The sequence below is a fragment of the Lepisma saccharinum genome, chromosome 18, assembly GCF_977018435.1.
Source record: "Lepisma saccharinum chromosome 18, izLepSacc3.1, whole genome shotgun sequence".
In the NCBI taxonomy this organism is placed as follows: Eukaryota; Metazoa; Arthropoda; class Insecta; order Zygentoma; family Lepismatidae; genus Lepisma; species Lepisma saccharinum.
Genome location: NC_139246.1, coordinates 24290806 through 24307230, shown reverse-complemented (window position 1 = coordinate 24307230; position 16425 = coordinate 24290806). Strand labels below are relative to the sequence as shown.

The following is a 16425-nucleotide window of genomic DNA, read 5'->3' as shown; positions in this document are numbered from 1 at the left end:
AATGATGTACCAGAATGTATAATGTATTGTTTATGTTGATGTTCATTTTATTCTCTATTTTATTCGAACAGACAGTGCATAAAAAAATAAATGCTCGAGCCATTTTGCAACTTTGTTTCTTATATTGCCAAAGAGTAGCAGAAGTTTCCATTGGATAAACAAGTAGAGTTACCGGACCTATTTGTAGATTTAGATTCATACTGGTTGATGCACTTAATGCAAACAAACACACAAAATTTAATCACAGTGTAGCTCCATTTATATGCTTTTCTGGCTATGATAGTTATAGACAAAATAACACACACACACACAATCCCTGATACATAATACCACAAGATAAAAATATATATCCTCTGAGCATTTTTAATGCAAATTCCAAGGTATAAGCTGTATTTTTTCTGTTGGTAGAAAAACATTATTTTTATATTATTCTTTGCATTTTACAACTCGTTGGATCTGTTGTTCATATTATTTTTAGCTTCTTACCTTAAAGTATAAAGTACACATATATAGTCATGTGTACAATTAAAGTCTTCCACAAATGACCATCAGTGCATGGTACATGGATCGACGTTACCGTCTACGAGTTTCAATAACTGAGCATGATTTGGCTTCAGCACATGTCCTATATTGTGGTGCACCGCATTTGAAGAAAATCATAATGCTTGATTTATTTAATTGATTTTACTTTGCTGTTCTGTCACTTTTGGCTAATTGCAAAGATGAGGATGAGTGACGATATAATGAAATTGGTGAAGGGACAATCACAAACAACACCTGTTCCCAGGCTGGTATTCGAACCTGTGGGACCTTAGGCATCAAAGTACGCTGTGCTAACCACTCTGGCATAGAAGCCAGCGAAAATCATAATGCACTGAACAGAAAAACAGTATGATCTACAGTAATTAACACTTCTGTGCCAAAACTAGAGTTAACAATTTTCAATAATGCTTTGTAACTGATCTAATGTTTACTTACCATCCTGGATCAGGTTCAAGAGAAGGCTTTGTTATACTTTTATCCACAAGGCTTTTTCCTGAGCCCTTATTCTCCTTTTTGACTTTGGTCAGGTCTGGGAGATTGTTCTGGTTGCTATTCAACACAGATTTGTCAGTCTTTGCACTCTGAGATGAGGATTTCACAGTCAAGTTATTTGGCTCAGACTTTACGGATCCAGTGTTCTTGTCCTGATTATCCACTTTTCCCTTGCTTTTTGCTCCGGATTTGTTATTACCCTGTGGAGAGAGCGATGTTGATTAACTTCAACAATAGTTTTTTGAAATTTTTTTGCTGTCATATTACTTTAAAAATTATCTTTAAGGCAGTGGTCTTCAGCCTGTGGCCTGCAGGTCACATTCCGTACCTGGCTTTTAATTTAGCAGCCAGCTAAAACCCACAACTAAATGAAACAGTAAATGAAAAAATCCGAAACAGCACCAATTCTCAAAAAAAAAAATTAAAAAAAATGTATATATATAACATGCAACAGTTTCATTATGGTTACCGGTTGTATTGTCAATTCAGAACTTGACAATGTTTTTTCTTGCATTAATTATCCACATTAATACTGTGGTCTCATAAGAAAGAGTACAATAAATGAATATGCCTGGCACAGTAAAGCCTGTTACTCCATCATAGAATGCAAAAATGGCCTGCTACGGGAAAAACTTTGAAGAATGCCATTATAAGACATTACACAGACACAGCCTATACTTCAAAATTCAAACCTGCATAATGTGAACACATATTACGCCACCACAGCAAACCACATGTACAAAAAAGTTACACTACAATGAACAACAAAGACTTAACAGAAAATAAAATATGTACTTAATCAGGGTGGCTACTCAAGCTAGGACCTTGATACAATTCAAGTATAACTCCCTGTTTTCAAGGCAAACTTTCCAAAAATTCAAGCAGATGTTTTCTCTATTTCAACCTTATGCATTACTGCCTCTCAACATCCACACACAAATATCTTAATAATATAAAGGGTCATATGATTCCAACATCCAATAATTATAATTAAATTAAACAGTATACGTAATATAATTAAAATATTTAATTTAAAGTGCTGAGTTTCTATTTACAATCAGAGACGCAACCACAAATTTTTGTCTGGGCAGGCAGGGAGACAGTGCCAGGATAAACGTACTAATAATAATAATAATATTATTATAACATTATTATTAGTAGTATTGATTTATTTTACTTCGCTTCTTGTGCCACGTTTGGCTAATTTGTGAAGATGGGGATGAGTGATATGATGAAATTGATGAATGGACAGTCACAAACATCCATGCCCAAGCCGGAAGTCGAACCCGCCGGGACCCAGGGCCAGATAAGACAAAATTGGGCCTGATGCTTGAAATCTTCAGTGAACAATAAACACAACGTTATAGTTACGTCACAGAACAAAGAATAATAGTAACTGTATAATAAGTAACGGTGTGTCTAGGCATCTCAAATTGAGGCTCCAAATTTCATTCTAAGATTTTTATTCAGGTTAATATAGCAGAAGAAAACTGTTCAGCTTTCAGAAAATTCTTGTCTGTTTTCACCTGGGCCTACTTCAGAAATGAGCCTAATGCTACAGAATCAATAGCACCCACCTTAATCCGGGCCCCCAGGACCTATATTGTTGTTATTTAAAGTATGCAAACACGGGGTAGAAGTTGGTGCTAAAGCATTTATGTTCGAACAAACGATTTGAATTATTTTTTCAACACATTCAATTTCACATTAATAATGGAAAACAAGCACACAAACTATTTTTGAAAGACAGAAAATGCTTGATAAATGCATTCCAAATATAATTATTTTTTACATTAACATGTATAACTTTCATAGATGATATATGTTTCACATATATGCAACATGGAGAGACGTATACACTAAATTGTGTATGTATTCAAAGTTTCTTTAATACATATTATATACAACATATATTATGTAAATACATTACACAACCAATTCATCCATCTCACAATAAACCAACAGCAAAAATTACATGAATTGTCTCTGAAATGTTCACACTCCCTTTCCTCAAAACAATTGTTCGTGCATTTAAAACAAAATCGATTAAGACAAGTGTTATTTCTCTGTCTGATAATTTACATTATGTATTGTAATGTATTACGGAGAACAATGAAATAATGTGAGCGAAGCGAGGAAGAAAATTTTTGGATCTAATTTTTTGCAGGCTGAAATCAATATTGACTTAATAGGGTCAAATAATTTCACAGGATGCCAATGCATTCTCCCTTTCAGAACTTTTGTGCCTCCCCGATGGTGTAGTGGTAATATCGTCGCCTTTTCATCAAGGGGTCACAGGTTTGATACCCGGTGGAGGCACATGGCACAGTGGCTTGGATAGCACTTTAAACTGTAGGCCCTGTCCCGATTAGCCTTTCTGGGCGTAAAGTGGACTTAAAATCACAAATCAATCAATTTTACAACTTTAATCCATTTAAATAGTTCGGCGCCCACAGTTGACTCCTGCCACCACCTACCAATGGATATAACTTGGTAAGATTAAGAAAAGCAGGAATTACGAGCGAAGCGAGCAAGAAAATTTTACATAAATAATTTTTATTTGCATAAAATGTGAATAGGATTTTGATTAATAAAAGTTGTAATTTTTCACGTCTACAGAGAAAAATTCAAGTAGAATTCACACATAATTCCCAGAATTCAAGGAATTCCCGGTGAGTAGCCACCCTGTTAATGTAGTGACTTATAAGTAAATACAAGACATTTTTTCATAGTTAAACTTCTCAATACATTCTTAGCTCCTGCTTCACTTTGCATAAATGCTAATTCTACACACGAATGGAAAAAGTAGTCTTGCAAAATTCCATATACATACAGTGTGTTTCGTAAGACCATCTCGGATTTTGGAAGTCAGTAGCTCAGGGGTCAAATCACTCGGGGATGAGAGCATGTGAATAAGTGTTCAGTCTTAATCTGAACATCGTCCAATCCAACACAGGTAAAATGGCATTCAGGTTCTCTCAAACTTCCAAGTCAAAATGCAGAGATCAATCCCGTTGCAAAATGGAAGTTTTCACTATCCTTCTATAACTGTGGTATTAGCCATTGCGGCAACAAGTAAACAATACCGCTAACAGTTTTCTTGGCAAAGAAACACGGCCCCTAAACTTTGCTAGATGACACTGCACAAAACACAGTAACCTTAGGAAAATCACAGATGTGTTCCACTGTTGCAGGGGGGTTTTGCATGCCCCCATTATAACCACTGACTTTGCCAGAGAAATGAAAGGATGCCTCTTCACCAAACACAAACTTACATGCAAACCCATCCTCCTCTAGACAATTTTGCAATTTCAAACAGAACTGGTAAAGGAGATAGTGATCTTAGGGAGTGCGAGTTTGCACCAGCTGCAACGGGTATGGTTTACAGTATTTTGAGTAAGATATCCCAAACTGTCAAATGAGACATTTGTAATTCTCGACTTGCACGACATGTTCATTTTTTAGGATGATTCTTGTACGTGGTCCACAGTTTCATGCAAAGCTTTTGACCAACCTTACAAATGTAGAAATTTTTGCAAAAATGCAGGCTCAACCGGGACTCGACTCCTGGTCTCTGGCATACTGTGCCATTGCTCTAGCAACTGAGCTACCGAGCCAGCCCGGACTTCGCCTGATTTCTTGATGTCACTGTTTTACCTGTGTGGAGTTACCTGATCGAGCCTGCATATTTCACTAACATTTCTACAATAGTACAGTACATCCGTGTGTGCCAAATCGCAAGGTACCTTACGAATATTCATTATGTCCTCCTTTGAAAACTTGAGATATGTCAATTCTGTAATCTAGCTTCTGCCACACACGTAGCAACTTCACCCATGATTCTTTTTCGAGCTCTAGTAAATCCTTTGGTAAAGGAGGCATGTATACACAATCTTTAACATAACCACACAGAAGAAAAGTCAACAGGTTTCACTGTAGCAATGGACTCAGTTTACGACAATGCACGGCACAAAAAGCTTTCTGTTCACCTGAAAACATCATGTTTGCACACTACTGGCTCCTATTGGAGAAACTGGTAACTGAGATATATTATCTGCCATGAAACGAACTTGTAACTTTACCCTGCTCATTGGTATGCTTTCATCTCTTGTATGTAGGTTTGCTACTGAATGGTCCAACTTTAAAATCCTGGAGGAACTTATGAAACACAATGTACCTTCAGTAAAAAAATTTAAAAAAATAAAATAAAATAAAAATAAAAAGTACCCGGAATTTGGTTGTTAAAAGTCCCACATTGGAGGCATCAAGAATTAATTTTTTCCATAGGATGGCAGCACTGTACTGAATGACCACGCAGAGGGGTACAGTAATCTATCCATCAGTTTGTGCACAGCAGCTGTTTACGTTAGCTGCGTTGACGAGTATCCTGCGATTTGTAGAATGGAGACAAATATCAAGCAAGGAATTTGCTTGAAATTTTGTGTTGCCAATGGACCGTCGTGTGCTGAATCGTTGAAAATGCTACAAAAGGTCTTTGGTGATTCATGTCTGTTGAAAACACAAGCGTATGCATGGTACAAGGCTTTCAAAGAAGGCAGAGAAGTTGTTGCTGATTTGCCCCGTTCTGGTCGAACATTCATGTCGAAGACTGACGAAAACGTCTGAAAAATCAGGACAATGGTGCTTGAAAATGGGTGTGTGAGTGTGAGAGAGGTGGCTCATAAGCTTGACATATCAAACATGTCCATTCACATTTTGACTGATGTGTTAGGCATGAAATGCATCGCGGCACGACTTGTTCCGAAGGAGCTGAATTTCCTGCAAAAAGCACATCGCAGAGATGTTGCTGAAGACATGATTTCGCGAGCTCCTAGTGATTCAACCTTCATGAAACACATCATAACTGGTGATGAGATATGGATGTATGAGTATGACATGCAAACAGGTCAACAATGTTCGGAATGGTGCTTCAAAAATGAACAAAACCCCACCCCCCAAAAAAAACACCAAAGTTGCTCAAAAATTAAGGTCATGCTCATTATTTTCTTTGATTATCATGGTGTTGAGCACTCAGAATTCCTTCCAGCAGGACAAACTGTGAATAAAGAGTTTTATGTGACAGTTATGAGGTGTCTGCGTGAGAATGTTCGCCGGAAAAGACCGAGTTATGGAAAAATAACTCTTGGATTTTGCATCACGATAATGTGTTGTCACACACGTCAACTCTTGTTCGTGACTTTTTGGCCAAAAACTCAACACATGTCCTCACCCAAGCCCCATATTCTCCAGATATGGCTCGGTGTGATTTTTTTCTCTTTCTGTGACTCAAGTTACAACTTCGAGGAAGGCATTTTGAATCAATTGAACCCATTAAAGAAAATTCGCAGATGGAACTCAGGGCGATACCATCTTCTGCGTTTCAAAAGTGTTTTGAAGACTGGGTTAAGCATTGGCATATGTGTGTTGCATTTGATGGGACCTATTTTGAAGGCAACAAAATAAATGTTGATGACTAACCACGTATTTTGTGTTTTATTCACAAATTCCGGGTACTTTTTGTATGTAGTAGTATAACTCAACAAAGCACGTGAATGGAAAGAATCAAGGTTGAAGAACTTGCTGTCATGAAAAATGCCAAAACATTGCTGCAATTAATAAATATTTTCAGAGTAGGTGTTTCCATTTGCCATTATAAATGCATGCTAGATGGAACACACTAACTCTATCCAGCTTAAAAACTGACTTAACAATTTGCTTAGAACTGCAACATGAGGAGAAACCATAACCTAGAACTCACTGTTCTTGTTACACTCGAGTGCTCTTTTTGACATAATAGAAATAAATTGCACCTTATGAGAAAATATACATTAAAAATGATGACTTACGCCTTCCACTTTATCATGCAGATTTTTAAGTACTTCTTCACAGCGTTTAAGTGTTTCAAGTTTCAACCTGGAACAAAACAAAAGAATGAAAATATAGTGTTTCAATTGGCTGGTGGGAAAAACACAGTTTACTAAAGAGTAGGGGTGGGACAGATAAATCTGTACTCTATCGGTATAGGCTGATATAGACACATCGGTGTATCTTGTTTATGAGTAAAATTACTGGTTATTTTATCAACCCGATACATCTATAAATATCTTATAATTTAGTGCAACATTCTACCATTTAGTTATAATTTTTATGGATAATCTCCAAGCGCTACCGCCCGACCCTGTGGCCGAGTTGTTAGCACATCGCGCTGCTATGCCAAGGGTCCCGGGTTCGAATCCCGGTCGGGCTTGGTTGATGTGAATGTCCATTCATCAATTTCATCATTTCACCACTCATCCCCATCTTCGCAAATTAGCCAAGAGGCACAAAACGCGAAGTAAAATAAACTAAATCAATCAATCCAAGCGCTACTTTTTAAAAAAGTAAATGTCTAAATATGCATAATAATAATAATAATAATAATCATAATCATTTGTATTTCAGTCATTAACATACATTTATTAAGGTCAGTGAACCATTCAGGTTCTTCAAGGACCATTTGGAACTTCATATCAGATCGGTAGAATATTGGTTATCGGTATGGGCAAATTTTGTCGATACTTTACCGATATTAGCCAAAATTTCATATCAGCCCATCCCTACAGAGTATTATTAAAATACCACATGCATTAGAAAAGATATTTCCTTATAAAAATATATATGTATATATTCTATGCTTTAGAAATGAATAAAAATTTATATTTTTAATACGACTTTTTTCATGAAATTGACAAACAATTAAAAATATTTGTGTAATATGATTGCTACTTGCTGTAGCTGCACACAATCTATTGATTTAAACATGTTATCAACATGAAGAATGTTATTTTTTCTTTCCACATCATATCAGCTCTATCTCCTACGATTTGAATGACCGGACCATCCCAATTACTTCATAATTATTTAAATGCTAATAGCTTACTTCTTATTGGTGTCTAGAAGCACATCGAGTAAAGTCTGCATTTTCTTGAGCTGAGCATCATGTGCTCCATCTCGCTCACGTTTCAATCGATCAATCATTTTTTGAAGAAATGGCACATATTTTCTCATTTCTTGCAATTTCCTTGCATACTCACGACGTTCCATCTCCTCATCTGTGCACTGTTCCTCCCCTGGAATAAAACATTGTAAACTTTTTTTCTTGAACATTGTTACACAAAAACATTACAAGATTACAAATTTCACTAGAAACACAGTGGTTCCCAAAGTGTGCGCCACAGAGCCCTGGAGCGCCATGGATGCACCGTGAAATATTCCAATATTTTCACTGAAATGACACTTATTCAAAATATGTTCTTATTTAGTACTTTTTACACATAAAATGTTTCTTAATTTGAAACCACACTAACTGAACGTTGCAAGTGTTAGATAGGACTACATTCTGACTTAGGTGCCACAGAAAACTCTTGAAACACTAAAGGCACCTTGAAGAGAAAAAGTTTGGGAACCCTTGGTCTAACATATATTTCATTTTTGATAAAGTGTGCGATTATACACTGTAATGTTTGATTGTGGAGTTTTTGAAAAGTGGGTGATACATGTTCCTACCATATTTTTGTACTGGTATAGGTAAATGTCAAATAGATTAACAACCAGTACAAGCTGTTATTTGTACACTGTAATAAGAATAAATTCCCTCTCTCAATATTTGCATTACCCTCTCTGGATGGATGCAAAAAATTATCCCAGAAGGCTGTTTTTTTCTTGGGGGATCAAAAGAACTCTTTATTAAGTATTGGTGATATACACCATTCTCTTGAACTATTTTCCTTTTGTATCAAAAGGGTTGGCAGCCTTAATTACACCTTATGTTCAGACAAACTGGTTGGGACTGGTCCTACAGTTTTAAGTAGGATTCAAACTGCAGTGCAAGATGCATCCGCCAGGGATGAAACCTAAGACCATATGATTACTATTCCGTATCACTTTCAGGACAATCTGCACTTCGAATTATGTAAAATTCTGCCATTTTCTATAGAAACATTAAATCTTCTTCAGCTGAACAAAATTTTATACATATATTTTCTTCATTTTGAAGCTGCACAATTCTCCAATATTTTATGCACTGATGTTAAATATGTTAAGAAAATTGAAAGGATAAATTATTATTGTATAAAATAAAGTGCATTAAAATTATTAATATTCTTGGAATGTAAAGAGAGGGGGGATTACATCAAATTCATAAGGCACTTTCAATGCATTCCTCCAACAGTAGTGTACTCTGGTTTTAATTTACGAGAGATGAACCTGGATCCTAATATATCCTATGGGAATCGTTAGGCTCTAGAAATTGCAATTTCTCAGAAGCATACTACCTAGGACTAAAATTTGTGATTGCTTCTTTCTTAATTTGTGTTGCTTTCTGCCACACACTGTTATGTTAATAAGGATGAATGAAGATTGGATGAAACTGACGTGCCAGGTCAGACTCGAATCTGGAACCTTCAGTGGTTACATACAGTCCATCACTGGGCCACTGATGGGATATGTTGAACTACAGAAAGAGAAAAAGCTACATGCTAAGTTCATGCAAACTAAGGAAGAGGGGGTCATAATTGGCTAATTAGTAGCTTATACGTTTCTTACAACAATGTTAATGTAGTTTCTCAATCTTGTACTTCCTAGTACACACATTTTCTTGTATATTCACCCAATTTTTTCAATCATGCAAAGGGGGGAGGGGGGGTGCAGCCCGTTCAGCCTCCCTTTTGCATGCACTGCAACTTTCACGCATGTATGAGGGTTTCAGAGCACAAGTGGTCCTACATATACACTGTGTCCAAAAATGATTATCAGAGTTTCAAGTAGTTGGTATATTGCAACAGACAAAGGTGAATGTACATGTACGATAAGAACGGCTGTGGAAGTTTGCTACCCCGAGCGCTTATCATATATTTCTCATCAGTCACAGTGGCGTAAGTGCATTACAAGATGGCGACTCACGTGCAGAAGTCCTTTTGTGTAATTGAATTTGCAAGATGTTGTTCTGCTGTTTCAGTTCAGCGAGCTTTTTTGACAGCAATCTGAAAGTGGTCCTCCGTCCGATAACATTATTCGTCAATCGTTTAATAAGTTTCAAACAACTGGATATGTGTGCAAATGAAAGAGTTCTGAACGTCGAAGTGTGTTGAACGAGAGTGTTGAGAAGGATTGGACTACCAGATGGATGTGTGCCGTGTCACGAAAGGTGCTCACATTGAACATTTATAAGGTACATTATGTAAACCTGTTGAGTTGCTGTTTACTCCCATATAACATCTTGTCCTTGTGCCCCATATATAAGAGAAATTAAACGACTATGAAACCTCGACAATCATTTTGGGACACACTGTATATTTAATCGCAGCATGGTTGCACTTCGTTGGTGCATTAAATTTTCCCACTCTTCTTCAGACCATGGTTGCACCTTTTCTCAAACCTGTTCTCTTGTGCTCTGAGCACATATTAAACTGGCTTTATGCATCACCAAGTATTACTGTAGTGTTAAAACATTGTTTGTAAAAAATTATGTGTATGGCTAACAATTACTGCACTATTGTGTTATGGTGCATTATTTGGAAGAGATGTATGGAAATTTATTACAATTTGACATGCAAGTATATCAAAACCAATCTCTTTTCTAGATTGCAGGAATAACACTATTGTGTAAAATGACACCATACTGACCTGTGTGATACGTGAAAAATTTGAGACAGTCACCCAATCCTGGAGCTTGCAAAGAAACAGTGACATGATGTATATATTTAATACCACTAAAGTTCATATTATGCATGTATATACAATCAAAATAAATTATTTTAATTGCTTTTAGAGTTAAGTTATGATAAGGTTGAATTATGTTCAGATACTACTGTTGAAAGGACAAACACACCACTTTAAACTGTAGGTCCAGTTCCGATTAGCCTTACAGTGCATAAAGTGAACATAAAACACCAACTCAATCAATCAATGAAAGGACAAACACAAAATTCGAAACTAAAATACCAAAAACATTGTGATGAGATTGCAAGTCAAGAATTTAACATATCTGGCCACTGACATGGTAAGGATTGTTTGTAATCAAGAGTACCAGTTCTATGTTAATACACTGCATTTTCAAACCTTTAGCCATGAAATTGTATTTAAAATGTATTATGCCATGCCAACAATCTCACGCAATAACAGTAAGGTTGGAAAGGAGGAGGGAAAGTGAAATCAGTTTTGCCAAATATAACCAAGCAGTGGCAGCTGGATCTATGCATGTGCACAGAGCCGTGATGTGCATGTAACTGGGGTTACTGAAGGTAACACCACAATGTAAAGAAATTAAAAAGTTTTTTTCTCAATAAAATAACAACATTGTTAAATACGTTAACCGAAAGCGGTGCAGTTGAGTGTATATTGCAGAGAACATTTTTTTCTGCAGCCGACAAAACCGAAGAGGCAAGCTGTTCCGCTATCCTCAAGAGGTAACAAGAGGAAAGGGTGCTAATGCGGAAAGACTTAGAGGCAAGTGTGCTAGGGATTTATTCATATGCCTGTTTAGGGGACCAGTTACCGCTGCGGCCTACCGGATCAGCAAGTGTTGTTACATTGGATTTCCAGAAAAGAGCCGAATCCCGCCTAAAACGGGGATACTATTTCTCTGAAGCAACAAGAGCTAGACTGCAAAGCCAAAGCTGAATTTAACTACAACTTAGGCCGTTTACGTATTGAATTTTTTGAATTTGAATTTAAAATTTTGGGTGCGTCAGCACTTAGGCTATTTTGCACCCTTCACATTATACGGGGACCAGCCCTTATCATTACAAATAACAACTCTAACGTTGCATAACTAAAAATTTTAAAATCTTCTGACTTCTGTTAAAAGACGAGGCAAGACACCAAGTGCTCCTGGGTTTCTATGCACCTGCCATGTTAAACACGGTGAGATGGGGAAGGTACCGTTAAAATTTCCCTCTTCTAAGGAAAAACTCCCTCAATTTGCAGTGATGCGTTAGTTGCTCTTGACTAGTCACATAGTTTTCAATGAAACAGGGTTAGAACACTACATGACAAAAGAAGCATGCCAGCATATGCTTGGGCATTGTACGAGGGGTGTCCCATAAGTAGTGAGCCTGATAGGGTTCCCATAGTTCAATCTGAAAATAATTTTGGGATTTGAAATCACAATTCTTTGTAAGTGTATAAGAAAAGCGGTGTCCAGTTCTAACCATCCTATTCGCCTTTGCATGAGCTAGAAGTGTGCTAAGTGCGTAACGTCAGAAAAATGAAGAGAGAAGAGAGAGTATCCGTTGAAAAAGAGGTTAAGTCCCAAGGAAATCCATGAGGATATGGTGACAACATTAGGAGAGGATGCTCCATCCTCTGCCACAATGAAGAGATGGGTAGCCAAATTTAAGTGGGGGAGAGTGAGTGTGGAAGATGGCCCTCGCCCAGGCAGGCCAGTAGAGATGGTGACACAAGAAAATGTAGAGAAAATTCACAAGATTATTCTTGCAGACACGTGTGACTGTTCGATATATTGCAGAGGAACTGAAGATGTCCAAATCAACAGTGGAGCGTATTGTGCATGACCAGTTGGGGATGAAAAGAGGTTTCTGCGCACTAGGTTCCAAAATTTCTAAAAAGTGAACAAAAGTTGACAAGATGCATTATCTCAGAACGAAATCTTGAGCTGCTCCAGGCTGATCGAAACGGGTTTGTTGAACGACTTGTGACTGTTGACAAAACCTGGGCTCATCACTATGTACCAGAGCCAAAACAGGCATCAAAACAGTGGAAACAACCCGGCTCCCCCACCCCCAAAGAAGGCAAAGTCCGCTCCCTCTGCTGGCAAAGTGATGACAACAGTCTTCTGGGACTCTAAGGGTGTCTTGTTGCTTGATCATCTCCGAATGAGAAACACCATGACCAATGAGGCAATTATGCTTGAAGACTAAGCGACGGGAAAGCTCTAAAGGGGTGATTCTGCATCAGGACAATGCAGGTGTTTACACATCCCTTGTTGCGATAGCAACCATCTGTAGTTGTGGGTTCAAATTGTTCGAACATCCCCCTTATTCACCCGATCTTGCTCCATCAGACTTTCATATCTTCCCTAACCTGAAAAAGCTTTAGGGGGTGTGCATTATTAGTGTGATGATGTCATCAGTGCTGTGGATAACTATTTTGCAAGCCTTGAGTAAAGCTTTTATGAGACCGGAATAAAAGCACTGCAGAAGCATTGGCAAAAGTGTGTGGACCTGCAGGGAAACTACACAGAAAAATAGGTTGCTGTTGTGGTTCCATCCTGTTCCCTTCTAGGTTAGGCTCGGTATTTATGGGACACCCCTCGTAGATCACAAATTTTATGTGCAAAAAAAAAATCCCTTTGGCCCAAGCCAGAAGAGCCTGTCTGCTTTTCCTACTCTCCTGCTGAAAGCTGTGAAAGAGGTAGTAGCTCACATCCAAAAGTGCGAGCCTTGGTCAACACCAGTGGCAGATCCAGAATTTACAGGAACCAAGCTGACTTCCATGTTCTACAGATTCTTTTTTTTTTTTTTTAAACGGGGCCCATGGCTGGAATAAATTGTTATTACTGTGTCTTTATCAGTAGCGGCGATTGGCTGCCAAAATTATGAGGGACAGGGGCAATGCTACTGGACTTTATCGTAATTCCTCCCATTTTCCATGGTAAACTGAACTCTCGGATATCAGGAGTAAAATGAATAAACAGAAAACAAAAACCTATTTTCTCAAGGGATCTTGGGTTCGGTTCCCTTTTGAAACATATTGCAAAATGAATCTGATCCAAATTTAAACTGTAGGTCCAGTTTCGATTAGGATATGTTGAGCATAAAGTGGACTTAAATATTCTCTAACCTGGTGATAGAAGACCAAACATTTGGGTCTTCAAAAATATTAGGCACAATATATCCAAAAGCCTGGCAGTTGGGAGGGGTGATCGCCCCTATCGTCCTCCCCATGGATCCGTGCCTGGTCAACACGAGAGATCAACTACAGTCAGAAATGTTCCTGAAGCATGGAAGCAAAGGGAAGTGGCAAGGGAACATTTGATGTTTGGGGGAGATGGCATTCAATGAATAAGTAGAATTGCAACCAATTCAATTGGATGTATATGTGTAAATAGGCAGAAGATGCCATGCAACCAGTGGACAAAATTGTGATTTACTATTTTTTATGTGGTTGTATGGTCAGCACTTGTGTACATGAATGTGCCTGCTGACAAAATTTTGGACTGCTGGTATTGCTAACACAATTATATGACACAAAAATTCACTTTTTATTCAAACTTCACCTACAAAATTGAAAAAATAAATATGCTGACCAAGGCAGTAATTTATTATTTTTAAAACAAACTAAACGTAACATTTCAACCTTCCAGCAAGGTCTTCTTCAGACCCTGTATCAAGTACAAATGTCTTTTGTACTTGATATCTGTACTTGATACAGTGTCTGCAGAAGACCTTGCTAGAAGGTTGAAACGTTACGTTTAGTTTATGTTTTTAATAAAATAAATTACTGCCTTGGTCAGCATATTTAGTTTTTCATAATCATGGAAACAAGGCTTAATGGTGTTATAATTGGCTACAAAATTGTTTTCTTAGTCCATTAAGTACTGCACATGGCCATATTGGTTGCAAACCACAGATTAAGAAAGTCACCCTTGCCCTGCAACAATTTCTTATCCATTTCTTCTGCCCCGAAACTGTCATTCTGGGAGGGGGGGGATACTGACTTGAACCATTTATTAATTTCTAGAGTTTCCTGTGTGAAGTACATTGACACAGAAAGTATTTTTAAATATTTCACTGGATGAGATTTCATAATAGATAAAATTCTGTAATGTTTTTTACAACTTTCATGGAACATGTGATCTGTTAGGGTTGCGTGAATTTGTTTAAAAAATGAAATAAATAAATGTACATTTACCCTAGCCCATTTACAGCATGGTGTGCCCCCTCATAAAATTCCTGGGCACACCACTCTATGCAATATCTCAAAGTTATTGGATTAAGAGAGCCACAATTAATGTCACCTCCCTAAACAACTGTACATCACTGTAGAGGAATTAATTAGACCCAATACGAATTGGTTCATATCTACAGTATGGCCGGAAAAGATGCATACTGAAAGTTGGCAACATTGTACAAAGTCTGTAATTTTCAGTATACTTCTTTTCCCGCCATACTGTATAATCATAAAAAATAGTGGAGTTGTTAAACTGGCACATAATAAAACGTTCATTAATAATAATACTCATTAATAATAATACTCACTAGTACTTGAGGACTTTGGTCCTCCTCCTCCTTTTCCTGTGCCAGACATTGTTGTAATAATCGTCTTCCCTATATCTCTCTAAATTTCTTCTAATGCCATCTGAAAGAAAAAAGATTTCTCCTTTAATATTTGCAGCAAAGCATATTAAAATGGTCATTACGTCTGATATTCAAACAGACTAGACTGGTAGATAAAGAGGAGCCCTTCTTTTTCCTTAATCAGTACATTTTCTCTGAACTTTACTTATCTAATCATATATTTTAACTCTTTTGTGAAACTAATAATATGAGGGGCATCCCAAAAATAAGTTTACAAGGCATATATCTTCTGTGACTTTGTACTTAGACACCATGCAACTATAGCAAAATCTATTGTGTGTTTCAGGTGGTAACGTCATATCCATTGGCAACATTCTACACTACCATTTGCTGACAAGTGCCAGGTAATGATGGAAGGTTGACTAGAGCAATAGTCCAAGCAGAAAGTGTGTGCTGTAATCAGATTTCTGAACACGAAGAACGTGTCAGCTTCAAAGATACATCGTCAGTTGGTGGACGTTGGCTGTATACGGTGCAACATTGGAATGTAAACGTCCTGGACTCCTGTCAAACGGTGTGCTACTCCTGCACAATAACGCTCAGCCACACACTGCCAATGCCCCTCAAGTACTGTTGCAACATTTTTGGTGGGAGTATGTGCAACCATACAGCCCTGATCTAGCACCCAGTGATTATTCTCTCTTCCCAGCCTTGAAAGAACATCTTGGAGGGCACAGATTCCAAAGTGACAAGGATGTGAAAATAGTGGTGCAATGCTGGCTGAACAGGCAGGACACCACGTTTTACGAACGTGGCATCGACAAACTCGTCCCATGATTAGACAAATGCCTTAATCGTTATAGTGACTATGTTGAAAAATAAAGTGTTGCATGTACCAAACCATGTGCATTGGTTCATCGTCCAAATAAAATGATTATTGACAAATAGGCCTTGCAAACTTATTTTTGCGACGCCCCTCATACACTGCCCATATATGGATTTTAATATTGGATATTTTTAATTGTTCAGTCAAATATACACTATTTTTTCCCATTGGATGATGCATAGGCAGCATATTGGTTACCATCAATGC

At 37.6% G+C, this 16425-nt stretch overlaps 1 protein-coding gene across 3 annotated transcripts in view; it reads right to left on the bottom strand.

The window, feature by feature from the left end:
• The window catches only part of LOC146002476 (uncharacterized), a 117573-nt gene that overhangs the window by 61594 nt on the left and 39554 nt on the right, over positions 1 to 16425 (bottom strand). For 2 of the 3 annotated variants that reach the window (XM_083140354.1, XM_083140355.1), the window contains exons 2-6: positions 15294 to 15393; positions 10699 to 10743; positions 7955 to 8144; positions 6882 to 6948; positions 979 to 1235 (exon numbers count right to left, since the gene is read on the bottom strand). In XM_083140354.1, the coding sequence (XP_082996480.1) occupies positions 979 to 1235; positions 6882 to 6948; positions 7955 to 8144; positions 10699 to 10743; positions 15294 to 15342 (608 nt within the window). In that variant the 5' untranslated portion in view covers positions 15343 to 15393. The remainder of the gene's footprint in view (positions 1 to 978; positions 1236 to 6881; positions 6949 to 7954; positions 8145 to 10698; positions 10744 to 15293; positions 15394 to 16425) is intronic. The other variant, XM_083140356.1, reaches the window with a different exon arrangement.